Source organism: Ochotona princeps, chromosome 20 (genome assembly GCF_030435755.1).
Source record: "Ochotona princeps isolate mOchPri1 chromosome 20, mOchPri1.hap1, whole genome shotgun sequence".
Taxonomy (NCBI): Eukaryota; Metazoa; Chordata; class Mammalia; order Lagomorpha; family Ochotonidae; genus Ochotona; species Ochotona princeps.
The window spans coordinates 16,267,119-16,280,296 of NC_080851.1; the positions used below are offsets into that span (position 1 = coordinate 16,267,119).

Consider the following 13,178-nt stretch of genomic DNA (forward strand, 5'->3'; position numbering starts at 1 on the left):
AAGATGTCTTAAAGCACTTTGTTAAATAATTGTGCGTATTTCATAAATTCAACCTTTGTCATTGGGTGATATGAAGGACAGGCTCAAAGTTGTCACGTCCCATGAGAAGTGTATTTAGTACAAAGCAGGACAGTTAAACAAGCAGCATTCACTTGAACATATTTAAATGTGCTTTCTACAGTTGGGAGAAATGGTCTTTCTTCAAAGTCGTGAAAGAGCCGCTTTCAGAGGTCTGCTTAGCCAAAGGGAATACAGTGAGATACTGATGATCTCCAGAGCCCAGCCAGGATTCTGGGTTGCAGTGTGGGTGCCGAGTGGTCAGCAGCAGGCGGCGGGGAGCTCTCACCCACTTACTCAGCACACAGCCCACATTCATGCAAGGTGCTCATGAAGTAACTCACAACCCCGCCCCAACGGCCTCAGGTCGTGGGCTTTGGGGGCTCCTGCAAACGAGCTTCTCAAAACCTTTGTTGTTACATCTGCTCAGGCTGCCATGCTTCCATCTCCAAAGACACTAACTCATCTGCTTGAAAGAGACTATGCTAGATAAATGTAGGAAACAAGTAGGATGCTTTATGTTATCAAATATTATTGAAATACAAGCATTTTTAAAGGATGAATGTTATATGTGATAAAAAGAATTCCTTTTGTTTCAAAGATAATAGAAATACTACATATGTGTATGGAATATGTCACTAAAATGCTTTCTGATTTATTATTTCATATAGCTTTCAAAAAACTCCATGCATAGGACTACACCATGAAATGAAAAACACAGAAGGCAAGATGAAGAGTTGCAAAAGGAGACAGTCCCCCTCTTTTCTCCAGTTTAAAAGCAAAATCCCATTAAAATGTGAACTGCTCATCACATTTCTCAGTATAACTGAATAATAGGACTGAACGCAAGGCCTGGAACATATATTTGATATTTGCACACCTATGTACATTATTTGTAATAGCCCAGGGGTAAAAAAAAGTGTTCAGCACAACGGATAAATAAAATGCATCAAATACATCTGTGATGTAATAGTACTTAAAAGAGAAGGAAATTCTATCATAAGGACATTATTGTATATGAAGTATCTGAAGTGGTCACATCCCTAGGGACAGATTGTAGAGTGGTAGCTGCCAGGAGCTAGGATGTGGGAGTGGAGAATTATTGTTGAATACGGGTTTTCAGTTCTACAAGATGCAAACAGTTCTGGAGACAAGAGGCCCAGAAATGGTAAATCTGCTTAACAATATGGAATATGTGCTTAATATTAAGATGATATATTTTATGTTAAGTGCATAATCTACAATAACAAACAACTTCCCTTTTCCAAGCCCCATTTCACACAAACCTGTCCGAAAACCTCCTCATTAACAGTGAAGGTGAGGTCTAGGATATCTGTGATATTGTTGTCCTTCATCCATTGCAAGCTCTGGTGGAATTCCTCATCCAGATATTCCAGATCACTCAAGTCACAAGGCCTGGATGAATTCAAAGGGAGCAAGGCAAACAGAGTTATCAAAGAAAGGCCACCTAGACCTCCTGTCAAAACGTGGAAAGGTCACTTCTGTCTCACACACAGCAGACTTGTTCTAATAATTTGAAACTTCTAAATATACCAGAGAATCAGATCCTTCAATAGTTTTTCTCATTTATTCATTTTATTTTGAAAGGAAATGTGGAACTATTTATAATGATAAATAGGAAATAATTAATGATTCATGGACTCTTTTCCATTGGCGAAAAGTATTTTACAACCAGATAAAGAGATTATTTCTACTTAACAGCTTAATGCGATGTTTGTAATATTGTTATATTTTTACATACACTAATTTATAGTCAATTTTTATATTTTAAAATAAATGGACTTATTACATGATGTTCTGAAAGCAGAATTTTCTCCCATGCCTACCTGCAATCTCCAAAGATCTTTTCATTGTCCTATATGGTGTTTGTGATCTAAGAACATGACATGAGCAGAAAATGTACAGAATGGTTGGGGCAAAACAGGGGAAGAACCCCCCAAAGCACAAGCAAGGACAGGCCCAGGGTCCGGCAGACAGGGCCAGGTGGACTGTACTTACAGTCTCAGCAGCGCCTTGTAGAAGGGCCTTGTGAAGAAGGCGTCTAGAAGGTACTGATGGATCAGAGCCAAGCCAAGGATGCGCCCACTGAACCTGAACCTGGAACACAAACGGTGCAGAGAAATGTACGTCTTTGGGGACTGATGCTGTTGAATATTTTTAGTTTGTTTTTCACTTATTTCTTCTTTGCTTCCTATTACTTCCCTTTAGCACCTTATAGTACTTTCCCATTGATGATGGGGAACAGGCACACATTCTGTTCCTTGTTATGTTTTGCCATAATCAGTGCTTTTTTTGGCCTGAAATGTACTAACGGCACTTTCCCCGGGACCCTGACTCTCAGAGTTGGGGCATGAGGAGTGAAGCAGTGCAAAGCACCATGAAGAGGCATTCAGGAATTTTAAACAGTCCACATTGACCCTAAGGAAGACTTCAACCCCCACACACAAAAAACATCTTCCGGACACTGAATCCTCCCCATTCAAGTATTCTATATGTGTACACATCACCTGACACCCATGCTGGGAGGTGACGGATTTAAACACAGAACATAAGTGACAGTTTTTCTCACAGACCGTGGGGAAGAGCTACATGAAACCACAGTGTGATGAGAGAAGTGAAGCAAACACCACCGTTTAACACTGCCAGCCACACGAAGGAAGGACAAGGTGTTTGCAGGGCAGAAATAATCATGGAGACCCCCAGATGCAAGGTTCTCTGCTACTCTACTGACTCACCTTCTGATTGGGCACTTAGCCTCCTGGGATTGCTGATGGCGTTCTGCTAAGCTAAGTGTTGATGTCATGTGGAGTTAGATCCCACCATCACCCTCTCCTAAACCAGTTTTTTGTCTGCCTGGCCTAACACCTTGTGGCTCCCCTCCACGTGGGATTGCTCTGTTTAGTACCTCTCTCCACAGTTAGGGCCCCCTCTGTTTCCTAATTAGATTTTCACATAAACATGGACTGGCTTTGACTTTCTGAGATCCTCGCAGATGCAATTTCCAACAAGCACAATTCCGGGTCCCTGTCACCCACAGATTTCCTGATGTTTGGCTATGGCTTGGCCCAGTTTTGCCTGTTGCAGGCACCTGCAGAGTTAACCATAGGATGGAAGGCCTCTGCCTTTCACATAACACAAAACATGAATAAATCTTGAGGTTGGAATTGCATGTAATTACATATTTAAGGTTGCATTTATTATATATTAAAATCTATCTTTTCATATATTAAAACTAGAACATAGGTGTCCTTTCTCATATTTCAGGTAACAGAAAAATCCCTGTGTTGTGAATGTTTTCCTGCCCATTTTCATTCCAGAAAATGGGAAACTTCTTACATCATCATGGTGAGCAACTATAATCACAAAATGGAACCCAGAGATGACCACACATTAAAGAAAATGTAAAACATGAACTTGTGCACAGAAAGATCTTGAATGAAAAACATGAGAATTGAACCTGTTAATTCATTTCCAGAACAATGCAAAGTGATTGAGGATGCTGAATTTTAGGAAACTAAGGATAGCTTAATATTAGGAATTCTATTATTAAAACTAGTTTTGAGGCCAAAAAGATGGAAGGAGAAAAGTTATTCAATAATATGCACTGCTTTGCAGGAAAAAAAATTCTTCACAATAAACCTAGAAGAACAAATCCTCAACACAATAAACCCTAGCTCAACAAAATCTGTAACGATGGCAACATGAAAGGTTGTTGATTATCACTACTCTTCACAATGTTCCATCGGTTCTAGTTCCTATAGTTACTTACAAACAAAAAGTTGAACAATGCACAATAACTCATAGTGAATGCCTATTTGGCCAAGGAATGTTACTTATAATATCTCATTAATCTTCGCAACAATCCTCTTGTGATTGTTGTTATCTCCAGCTTGCAGCTTAGGAAACCAAGGGTCAATAGTTTACCCCAGGCAAAAGGTGCAGTGAGGAAACCAACCTGCACCTGCCTGACACCAAGCCAGGCCTTGGTTTCAGGTAAGAACTTAAACAATGGAGAGGCTACAATTCTCTCTGGTTCCTGGGGCTGCACTCCTGGGAAAACATTCCCTAAATGCTGCCTGTTCCTGCTATATTATTTTATGTTGGCCACCATCATCTCCTGTGCTGCTTAGAAATCTTTTGGTTCATATAATCTTCAGCTGAAGCTAATGGAGAATCCAGCACGGGTTCATGGTGGCATCTCAGGAGATCCAGGCAAAGGAGCAGAGTCAGGCTTCAGGTACATGAGGGACACAGGCGACCACTCTCTGTCACTCAGCTGCTCCTTCCTTCACTCTCCCTGCAAACAGTGATACAGCCCCAGGAGACTGCTTGAGTCTTTCTGACCTAGATGCAAATTTCTTTATTTACTTTTTAACATATATTTATTTGAAAAGGAGAGAGAGAGGGAGAGGGAAAAAGAGAGGTGAAAAAAGAGAGAGAGGGAAAGAGAGAGATGGTCCATTTGTTGGTTCACTTTCCAAATACCCACAACAGCCAGAGCTGGACTAGGTCTAGAGCCAGAAACTGTCTGAGTCTCCCACACAAGTCATAGGAGCCCAATACTTGAACCACTATCTGCTGACTCTGGGTTCTGTATTACCAGAAGCCTAGAATTGGAAGCAAAGCCAAGAATTAGGCTCAAGTTCAAGTACTGTGATATGGGATGCAAGTGTTGCAAGCAACGTGCCAAGTATCTGCCAGATGAGTCCACATTTCCAGCACAGTTCACTGTTGTAATTCAGGTTGGATACTCATCCTGAATCAGTCACGAGTGACCAGGGGTAGACGGTGGAATCTGGTGTCTTACTTGGTTCTTTGCTACCAGCTCTCTTTTCGCTTCTCTTTTAAACTTGGACTAGAAACAGATGGGGTGCAGGAGACGGGTTTTCCTTAGCACAGGGTACCGCAACATGGACCACCAACAGAGAGCTTGCTTATTTGCTTTGAGTGGGGTAGATCACAGGATGAAATTTCTAAGGACAAAATTTCAACGGTTTCACAGCTGATGTGGGCAATGAATAGGCCCTAGATCCATTTTTCTGTAACTGTACAAGCAAGCTCTGATAATTTGGTTTGGCTTTATATAAACACAGACAGAATGGCTCTTGGCCAGCACAGGATACACAGTAAAACATACTCTAGAGTAAAGAACTATGATATGGAATGTGTTTATGTAAAATAAAGACACAGCAGCTGCACGACCCAAATCCAAAACAATAACTTGACAAGGATGGATTGGAATGTGAATCTTATACCAGTGGACAAACTGCCATGGGGTACAAGGCCAGGAATCAGAGGACACCTTCTGTGCGTCTCTTTGATTTGCTTCCTTATTTATTTCATCTAATGTGAACAACTGCTTGTCAGCAAATGGATTTCATTCGTTAATAACACGTTACAAACGTCAGAAGGTAGGGGATGGGCAAGTAGCATGCCCTCTTTGATCTCCGCATCTCAGACATTGTGTCGATGTATGTAGCAGAAATCCAACTGGAGAAAATACCCATATTTCGGCAAAAAGTATTTATGTTTTAACCTAAGTTACTCAGCAAAAGCAGAGTTCTGAGGAGAAGTCAAAACCAGCTCGTACTGAGGCAGCAGAGCCCCTACCTGTGGTTGTACACATTCTGCTTTAGCACTCCATGCTGCAAGTCCCCAGGCCTAGTCCCCGGTTTGTGCGCCTTCAGGGCCTCTGTCACTGAGAGTCCAAGAAGGAGTCCCACATGATGTCATGGGGTGGCCCTGTTCTTGCAGCCAGGCTTAAACACCGCTCCAATCACCTCTGCATTCCAGCATACTGCTTGTGTGGTTTGTGACCCAATGCTACAGTGCCACAGGCACTCCCAAAGCTGCTCCCCTAGTTCTGCTCTTTGGAGCAGCTGTGCAAGTGGGAACAGCATGCTGTATTGGCTTAGTCCAGGGGCCTCACTGTGCTTTAATTCTTAAAGTTGCAAGGTCATAGCATGGGGAAGGGCCTGTCACCACTCTTCATTCGCACTTGCATCTCAGGCCCTGTTGGCCATACTGGTTGACTGTGTCATTCCTCTCTTGAGCTGCATGGTACCTGAAGGGCCCACAGATGCCTCCTCATCATTCTGTGGAATGCATTTCAGACATGCCTACATGTGCCTGAATTCCTGTGGTGGATGTCATTCAATTCCTCTTCATAAGATGGCTCTCAGGCCCCACGCACATCAGTGTAAGCAAATGCACATGAAGTGAGGTGGCTGAGAATAAGGGGAGATACCCAGCCAGAGCATTCCCTCTAGCCATTGATGGTGAATCTCAACCTCTTCTCCACCCCAGCCCCCAGGCCGATGTGGTACATGATTGGTGGCCCAGAAGCAATGCCTTCCCCGGGCAGCAGAGCAATAAGAGAATTGCCCTCTGGCTCTATCTTGGGTGTGTTTCAAAACTCCCCAGGATTCTGACAGACCATTACCCATAAGACATGTAGTCTTGACTTTCAAAAATGTATGAATCAATCTGTGATCTCACAGGAACACACAAGTCCAAGACAAGCAGTGCACTATGGAGCACTGATGTTAGGCTGCGTCCGTCTGTCTGCTCTGACCCGTGTGGCTTTGGAAAAGCTGTTCACCCCCCTTGGGGATCATGGTCGTACCTACTGTGCAGAGCAGTTATCACAGTGCTTGAAGATTGTACAGGAACTAGTGGAGGGCAGGTCATCTGTTTAACAAATACTGTGTGCAGACTGGGGCATTTGGTCTCTTACACTGGCTCAGAAACCCAGAACAAAATATTCATTCCAGATCGAAGAGTATGAATGTGGACAGTCCTGAGCAGCGCTGAGTCCAGATCTCCTGCCAACTTGGAAGGGCAAATCTTCCTGCTGACAAACTGTCTTGTGTATCACAATGTCTGGCATGGGTAAGGGCTCAATCTAGATTGGCTGAATCAAATTAAAGATTATCATTTGCCTTTATTACAGCGGAGCACAATTACATAAACCCGTGGAAAAATGTACGAAACAGAAGTGGATGTTCAGTCTAGTAGCTGAGATGTCTGTGTCCCACATTGGAGTTCGTGGGCTGGCATCCTGATTTTTAGGCTACTGAAAAGGATGGTGGCCCCATAAACAGGCCAGTGTACTTCTCTGTAGAGCCTGACCATGACTTAGAATGGTACTATCTTGAGATTAGCTCAATTTCTCTAGTGCTAGGGATAGCTTTAACATTGAAAAAAGGAAAATAAGTTACAATATTGATCCATGAGAGGACTTTAACCATCAGCTGGGGAGCAAAAATGAAGTGGAAGAAATGTGTGTGCAGGAAAAGGAGTTTAGCAGGCCTGGAGTGAAGAAGGAGGGCCCACTCAGGTGCAAATTAACTTGGTGAGCAGTTGTGGTGGGGGAGCAGGTGGGAAAGTTGGCTGTGGAGTGATGGCTGGTGGGACATTAGAGCTTTCCATTTCTGACATGGCACAGCTATGGGTGATAATGAGGTCAGCGGGGATGCTGAGCGAGCAGGTGGCCACAGTGTAATGTAGTTCAAGTCTGTGTTAGGTTGGTATGGTCTATTATTCACACCCAGCTCTATTCAGGTAATATTTGGGAGATGTGCAAAGAATTCCCTCTTCCACACCTGCAGAAATTGTTGAAATAACAGAGATACAAGGTATGGGTTATATTTGGTTTTCAATACTTCCCTGTGTGTAGAAACAGTTTTGCAAATTAGCTGAGAAAACTTGAAGCTTTCCTCATCTGCTGTGACAGAGACTTCATCAACACAAGATAATGAAAGGATATTATCTTCTGATTGCCAATTAGCAGCTGAAATGAAAGTGAAGCTTTAATACTGCCAACTTCTCTCCACTAATATCCGTCCTTCATGGGCAGAGTAAAAAGAACTGGGATGCTTTTGCAACCTGCTGGGTCAAGCGGGCAACTCCATTTTAGTGAAAGCTCTTCTGAACATATATTCTGCAGACTTTAAGATGCTTCTGACCACTACCAAATTGCTAATAACATACTGGTATTGATTTGGTTATAAATCTCCACAAAACAAAACAGAACATGGTCATGGCAAAAGTCAATCATTTCAAAGTTTGGCAAGCAGATTTTTTTTTTTTGGACTCATCATTTTTGTTAGCTTGGATTAACACTGAATATGTCAATCATATTTTGATGTATTAGCATGATTATCTTAGATTTATATGGAAAGGGCCTGAGAAACAGAAACCCAGGAAAATAAATATCCTATAAATGTAAAATGATCTTCACATTTTATTTCTGTTGTGTTGCGTTCAGTTATATTATAATTGACCTTGCTCAGAGAGTAGTGATAAAAAAAAGTCTGCAAGATGCTTTCATGGATGATACGGAATGGGTTTCACAATCTTCTCTTTGAAGTCGTCTTTATTGTGGGAGCTCCAACAGCCTATTCTGCACTAGTTCACACAACTAAGCAAACCACTGGACACAACAAGGCAGTGTGGTTTATGGGGGGACAAAATAGCTCCATTTTCAGTTTCATGTTTTAAGTATTCAAATGTCTATTATTTGCCTGTTGTCTGAGTCTCAGTCATTGGTTTCCAGGCTGACTGCTTTCTGAAATCTGCCTAAGTTGCTCAAGCAAGCAACTGGAACCTTCTTCATTTCGGTTTCCTTATTTATTTTGGTGAGAATAATACTGATTCTTTGTGTTAGGCCTCTGGAGGATTTTTGGGAGAATTAGTCAATTCTCTGTGAATGCAGTGTGATTTCTTCAGGTAGACATTCTAGAGGCTCAGAGTGCAATGCATAACTGCACTGTCAACCTTGGGCATGTTTATGATGGAAATCATGTGAACAGGTATCTGTAGTGGATTCAATGTTGGCCTTCCCCAAAGTGTGTAGGTCCTAGACTCTGAAACTTATGTGTATGTCCCTAATTGGAAAAAGTATCTTTGGAGAAGGCATTAGGTAGAGGATACTGAGATAAGAGCATCCTAGACTACCTGGGTGGGTTCTGAATCCTGAAAATTATCCTGCTAAGGGACAAGGAGGACAAAACCCAGAGACAATGAGATGGCCATGTGGAGACATAGGCAGAGGTTGCAGTGATGCCTAAGAAAGCCAGGGAGCCCCTAGGGCTCCCAGACGCTGAAAGGCAAGAGAAGATTTCTCAGTCCAGCACTGCAAGTGAGCACGGCCTTGCTGAAACCGGGTTTCTGGCCTCTAGTCTAGAGATTACCCAATCTGGGGTAATTTACTCCAGCAGCCCTAGTAGTACAGGAGTCAACCCAAGAAACACCCTTCCTTCTTATTTGTCTGGCATGCTTCTCACTAAGCACATTGTCAAACAGCTTGTAAGCAGCTATGCTAAAATAACACATTTAGCTTCATGCAAATGGGGTCATTTATCTAGTTTCTGAATGAGACATGATCTATTTCTATGCCAAGAATTATGCACAAAAATTGACAAAATAAAATCACCTGCTCAGATAACTAAAATGTTCTGCAACCTGTGATGTCCTCATGCAACTGGATAATGCAGAAAGATGAAGATTTGGGCCTTAGATGTCTGAACAATACAGACCATAACCTACAGCAATGTCATTGTGCTCCATGCAGAACCCAAAGTACTTCACTGTGCAAATGTTGTATCTCACTTGCCTAGGACTCACCAATCAACATGCAGAATAGCATTAACCTATCTCACTGAAAATAATCAATTTGATGAAACCAAAACAACTTTTAGGATTTTCATACATTCATTCATTCATTCATTCAATCTTTCAACAAAATCATAAGGTACTTATCGCTTACCACCTACACCGAGCTAGTTGCTGAGATACTTGGTAGAAACAGTATAGGTTTGGGAAAGCCACTGTTGGAGCCTACATTTGCTATTCGTCATCTGAAAATGCAGAGCCCATCCATCCTTTCCTTTGCGTGGCTGATGATACTAAGGCAACTATTGGATCTGCTCTCAGCTTACGCCAGAGGCTCCAGAGTGTTACATCACATTCCCTCCTGGAGTTTCACATGGATTCCCATTTGTCTTTTCTCATGACAAACCTGATCATTAGGTTCATATAGCTCCACCAACCATCCTCCTCCCCCTTCTCAGACCCTGAGGACATCTGGATACTTGGATTCTGCCCCCAGCTTAATTAACACTGCACTTCTGTCACCGCTGCTACACCACCACTGCCCGGTTTTCACTGACTTTGTTTTCAGATGGCTCTGTTTTTCTACACTTACAGAATCCATTCTAAATGGTTCATTTTGAACCCTGTCCATCCAGTTAGTCCAACTTCTCTGGCTGTCAAACCCTTCACTCTTCTTCCTCCTCTGGATACATGCTTCCTCTCATGCAATGTAAGTCAGGCAGAAGAGAAAGTCCCAGGCTGAGCTTCGTCTGCTGAGAGCCGAGAGTCCAACCAGCAGTTGGGAGAGTCCTCTATTTATGTAGCTTTCCAATAAATAAAAAGTATCAAACAATTTTCAAAAACCGTTTTGACTTGTTAAACATCTACAGGCAGTCTTTCAAGACAAAGTACTGACTCTGTTCTCTCTATCTGGCATTTAAACAGAGCATGCCAGCATTGCACAGAAAGACTGTGCTTCAGTGATTTGAATGATGTTTCAACTTTCTTAACTTTTACAGTAAGAGTCAAGTCTATAAATTTCTGAGTCACGGTGTCAAATACAGTCTAGTCTTCTTTTGTTGGGCTTGGAGACAAGACTCTTTGTCCTTGATGTTTAAGGTAAGCAGCATTGATTTCCACCTCCATAACAAGTCATAATGTCTTCATAAAAAAGAAGCTGAGGCTGCATATCAAGACCTCATTTTTAATCCCTATTTTTTACTGGGGTGCTTAATCCAGCATTCTGTTCAGTTAAATGAACTTTGATTCTTTTGAAATGCTTGCTAGATTTAAATTCTGGAAATCTGGAGGCACATGTTGTCATCCCCTATTCCTCTGTAGGACACAAACTCCTTCTACTTGGTGCTGAGAGTTGCCGATTGTTTGTATTGACTGTTTCTCTAATATGATAGGCCTTCTAATATCACAGAAATAGCTCCAGACAGACCCTGAAAATTTAGATCTTCAGTCTCTACAGTGGACTGAAAAATAATCCTTTCTGCTTTAGGTTTGCTTGGCCTGTCCCAGCTTCTCCATTCATCTCTTCCCGGTTACAAACAAGGGCTAATAATGCTAACATTTAATTCTCACAGGAGAATTAAAACAAGGAATAATTTAATGTTAATAGGTTCTTTGAAGATGAAAAATGCTTCATAATTACTAAGTTCTATTAAATTTAGAGAAAAAAACTCACCTCTATAACACTTCTTTCCTTATTCCCCAAATTTTGATTAATTAAAAATAATTAGCCTTTCTCAACCTCAAGATTGAAGTGCAATAATCCTCCATGACTTTCCCACACAACGTATGCCTCTATGCCTTCCCCAAAGTTACTGCCCTCATTGTGGGACCTTTCATGTTTTGTAAGTTCTCATGAATGTGGACATCTGTGGTTTCTGTCTGTAACAGATTCCATTTCTGGGTGTGAAAGTTGTGAAACAGCTGCCGTCTTCTCACTGTTTGAAGGGTTCCTGAAATGGCAGGCTACAGGCAGGCATGGAAGACAGTGTTCCTGCCAGGGGAGCGAATCCCTCAGGGGCTTTTTAAGTCCAGGTGCCAGGCCACCAGACTGGGGTGGGTTACAGGGATCTGCACTTCAAACAGGCTCTGCAGTTGCTGGCGAGAAAAACTGGTGTTAAGACTGTCCTCCTTCTTCCGAGATGAGAAAAAGGGTATGAAAGTAAGAAGATTTTTTTTTTTTGCCTTAGGGATTACCTATTTTTTCTCATGAATATTAAGGAAAATGGGTGAATAGATTATTTCTTCAGACAGCAGAGGGAAGGAAGTGGCCTATTTGGTTTCCCTTGCCTTTCTTGCGAGCGGTCACGGCCACTGTTGACCTTCCCGCACCCCACTAGGGAATCTTTCCCTTGTCTAATCTTCATGTATCACCAACCCCTCTCTCCCTCTGGTTCCTGTCTTCCTGTCATTCCGCATCAACAAATAGTGCACCTGAAGCCAACATTTTATTGTGTCCTTCAGTCCCCAGAGAGAGGCTGTCTGTTGGTCAAGGCTCATCTCTCCACTTGAGCTGCAGATCCTTCTCTTCTGTCTCCTCTGGGCTCCTCTGAGACTTTGCCTTCTAACCTTGTCCCCCAACAGCCTTGTATTCTCTAGCTGCCCCACATAACCTTGCTCCTAGAGAGAGCAGTTTTCAGGGTCATTGACTGCCAGGATTAAGAAAACACAAGTCCAACTCCCTTTGGAAAGTGAACTCTCACTACAGACAGCAAGGGAAAATACGAGCAAGAACTGTGTCGGCACAGGGGAGCTAAATACTGAGCAGGTGGAGCCTGAATTCTCTGCAGCTCCCCCTCAGTGCTGTGTCACATCCTGCAAGCAGTTCCCTGCTTCCCGGCCAGGCCCAGCCTGGTTCTCATTCCCCCTGCTCAGTGCACATTCTTGTGGGCTGCTTTCAGGGTTTAGCCTCAGGCGAGGCTCCTGCCTCCACAGGGAATAGCCTCCCCCTCAGTGGTTTCCTCTGGAATTCTTCCCCTCAGCCTGTGACTCCCCACACAGCTGCAGAGTGGTGGCTGACTGCTCCACTGGGGCTGGGGCTCGCCCTTTCCCACCTGGAAAGCCCCAACCACCCTTGGGGACCTTTCCAGCCTGATGCTCAAGGGGCGTGGCCTCTGTTTGAGCTCTGTTCTCTCACTGAGTCAGAGGCAACTTTACAGGAAAACACAAGGTGCAAGCAAGTAGGAGAGCCTCTCCTGGCTGGGCAGGCAGGGAATCTGAACATGAACTCAGTGGACTCCAATAACGAGCCACTTCTAATACACGCTGCCTCAGGTCCATGGCTGTTGCTATTAAAAATGCCATTAATGGAGCAAATTATCAATCATAGAAATTTATTCCTTACAGTTCTAGAAGCAAAGGAGTTCAAGGTCATAGCACCAGTAGATTCTGGGTCTGGTAAGGGCCCGCTCTCTGTTTCTGAGATGGTGGAGGCTGTGTTCTCACATGGCAAAAGGGCGAAGAACAAGAGGCTCCAGACACCTGCTCCC

The 13,178-nt window shown here is 43.0% G+C and overlaps 1 protein-coding gene across 1 annotated transcript in view; it reads right to left on the minus strand.

Annotated features, from left to right (window-relative positions):
- The window catches only part of HECW1 (HECT, C2 and WW domain containing E3 ubiquitin protein ligase 1), a 154,332-nt gene that overhangs the window by 13,380 nt on the left and 127,774 nt on the right, over nucleotides 1–13,178 (minus strand). The window contains exons 22-23 of the mRNA XM_058677941.1: nucleotides 2,077–2,175; nucleotides 1,344–1,473 (exon numbers count right to left, since the gene is read on the minus strand). Of these exons, the coding sequence (XP_058533924.1) occupies nucleotides 1,344–1,473; nucleotides 2,077–2,175 (229 nt within the window). The remainder of the gene's footprint in view (nucleotides 1–1,343; nucleotides 1,474–2,076; nucleotides 2,176–13,178) is intronic.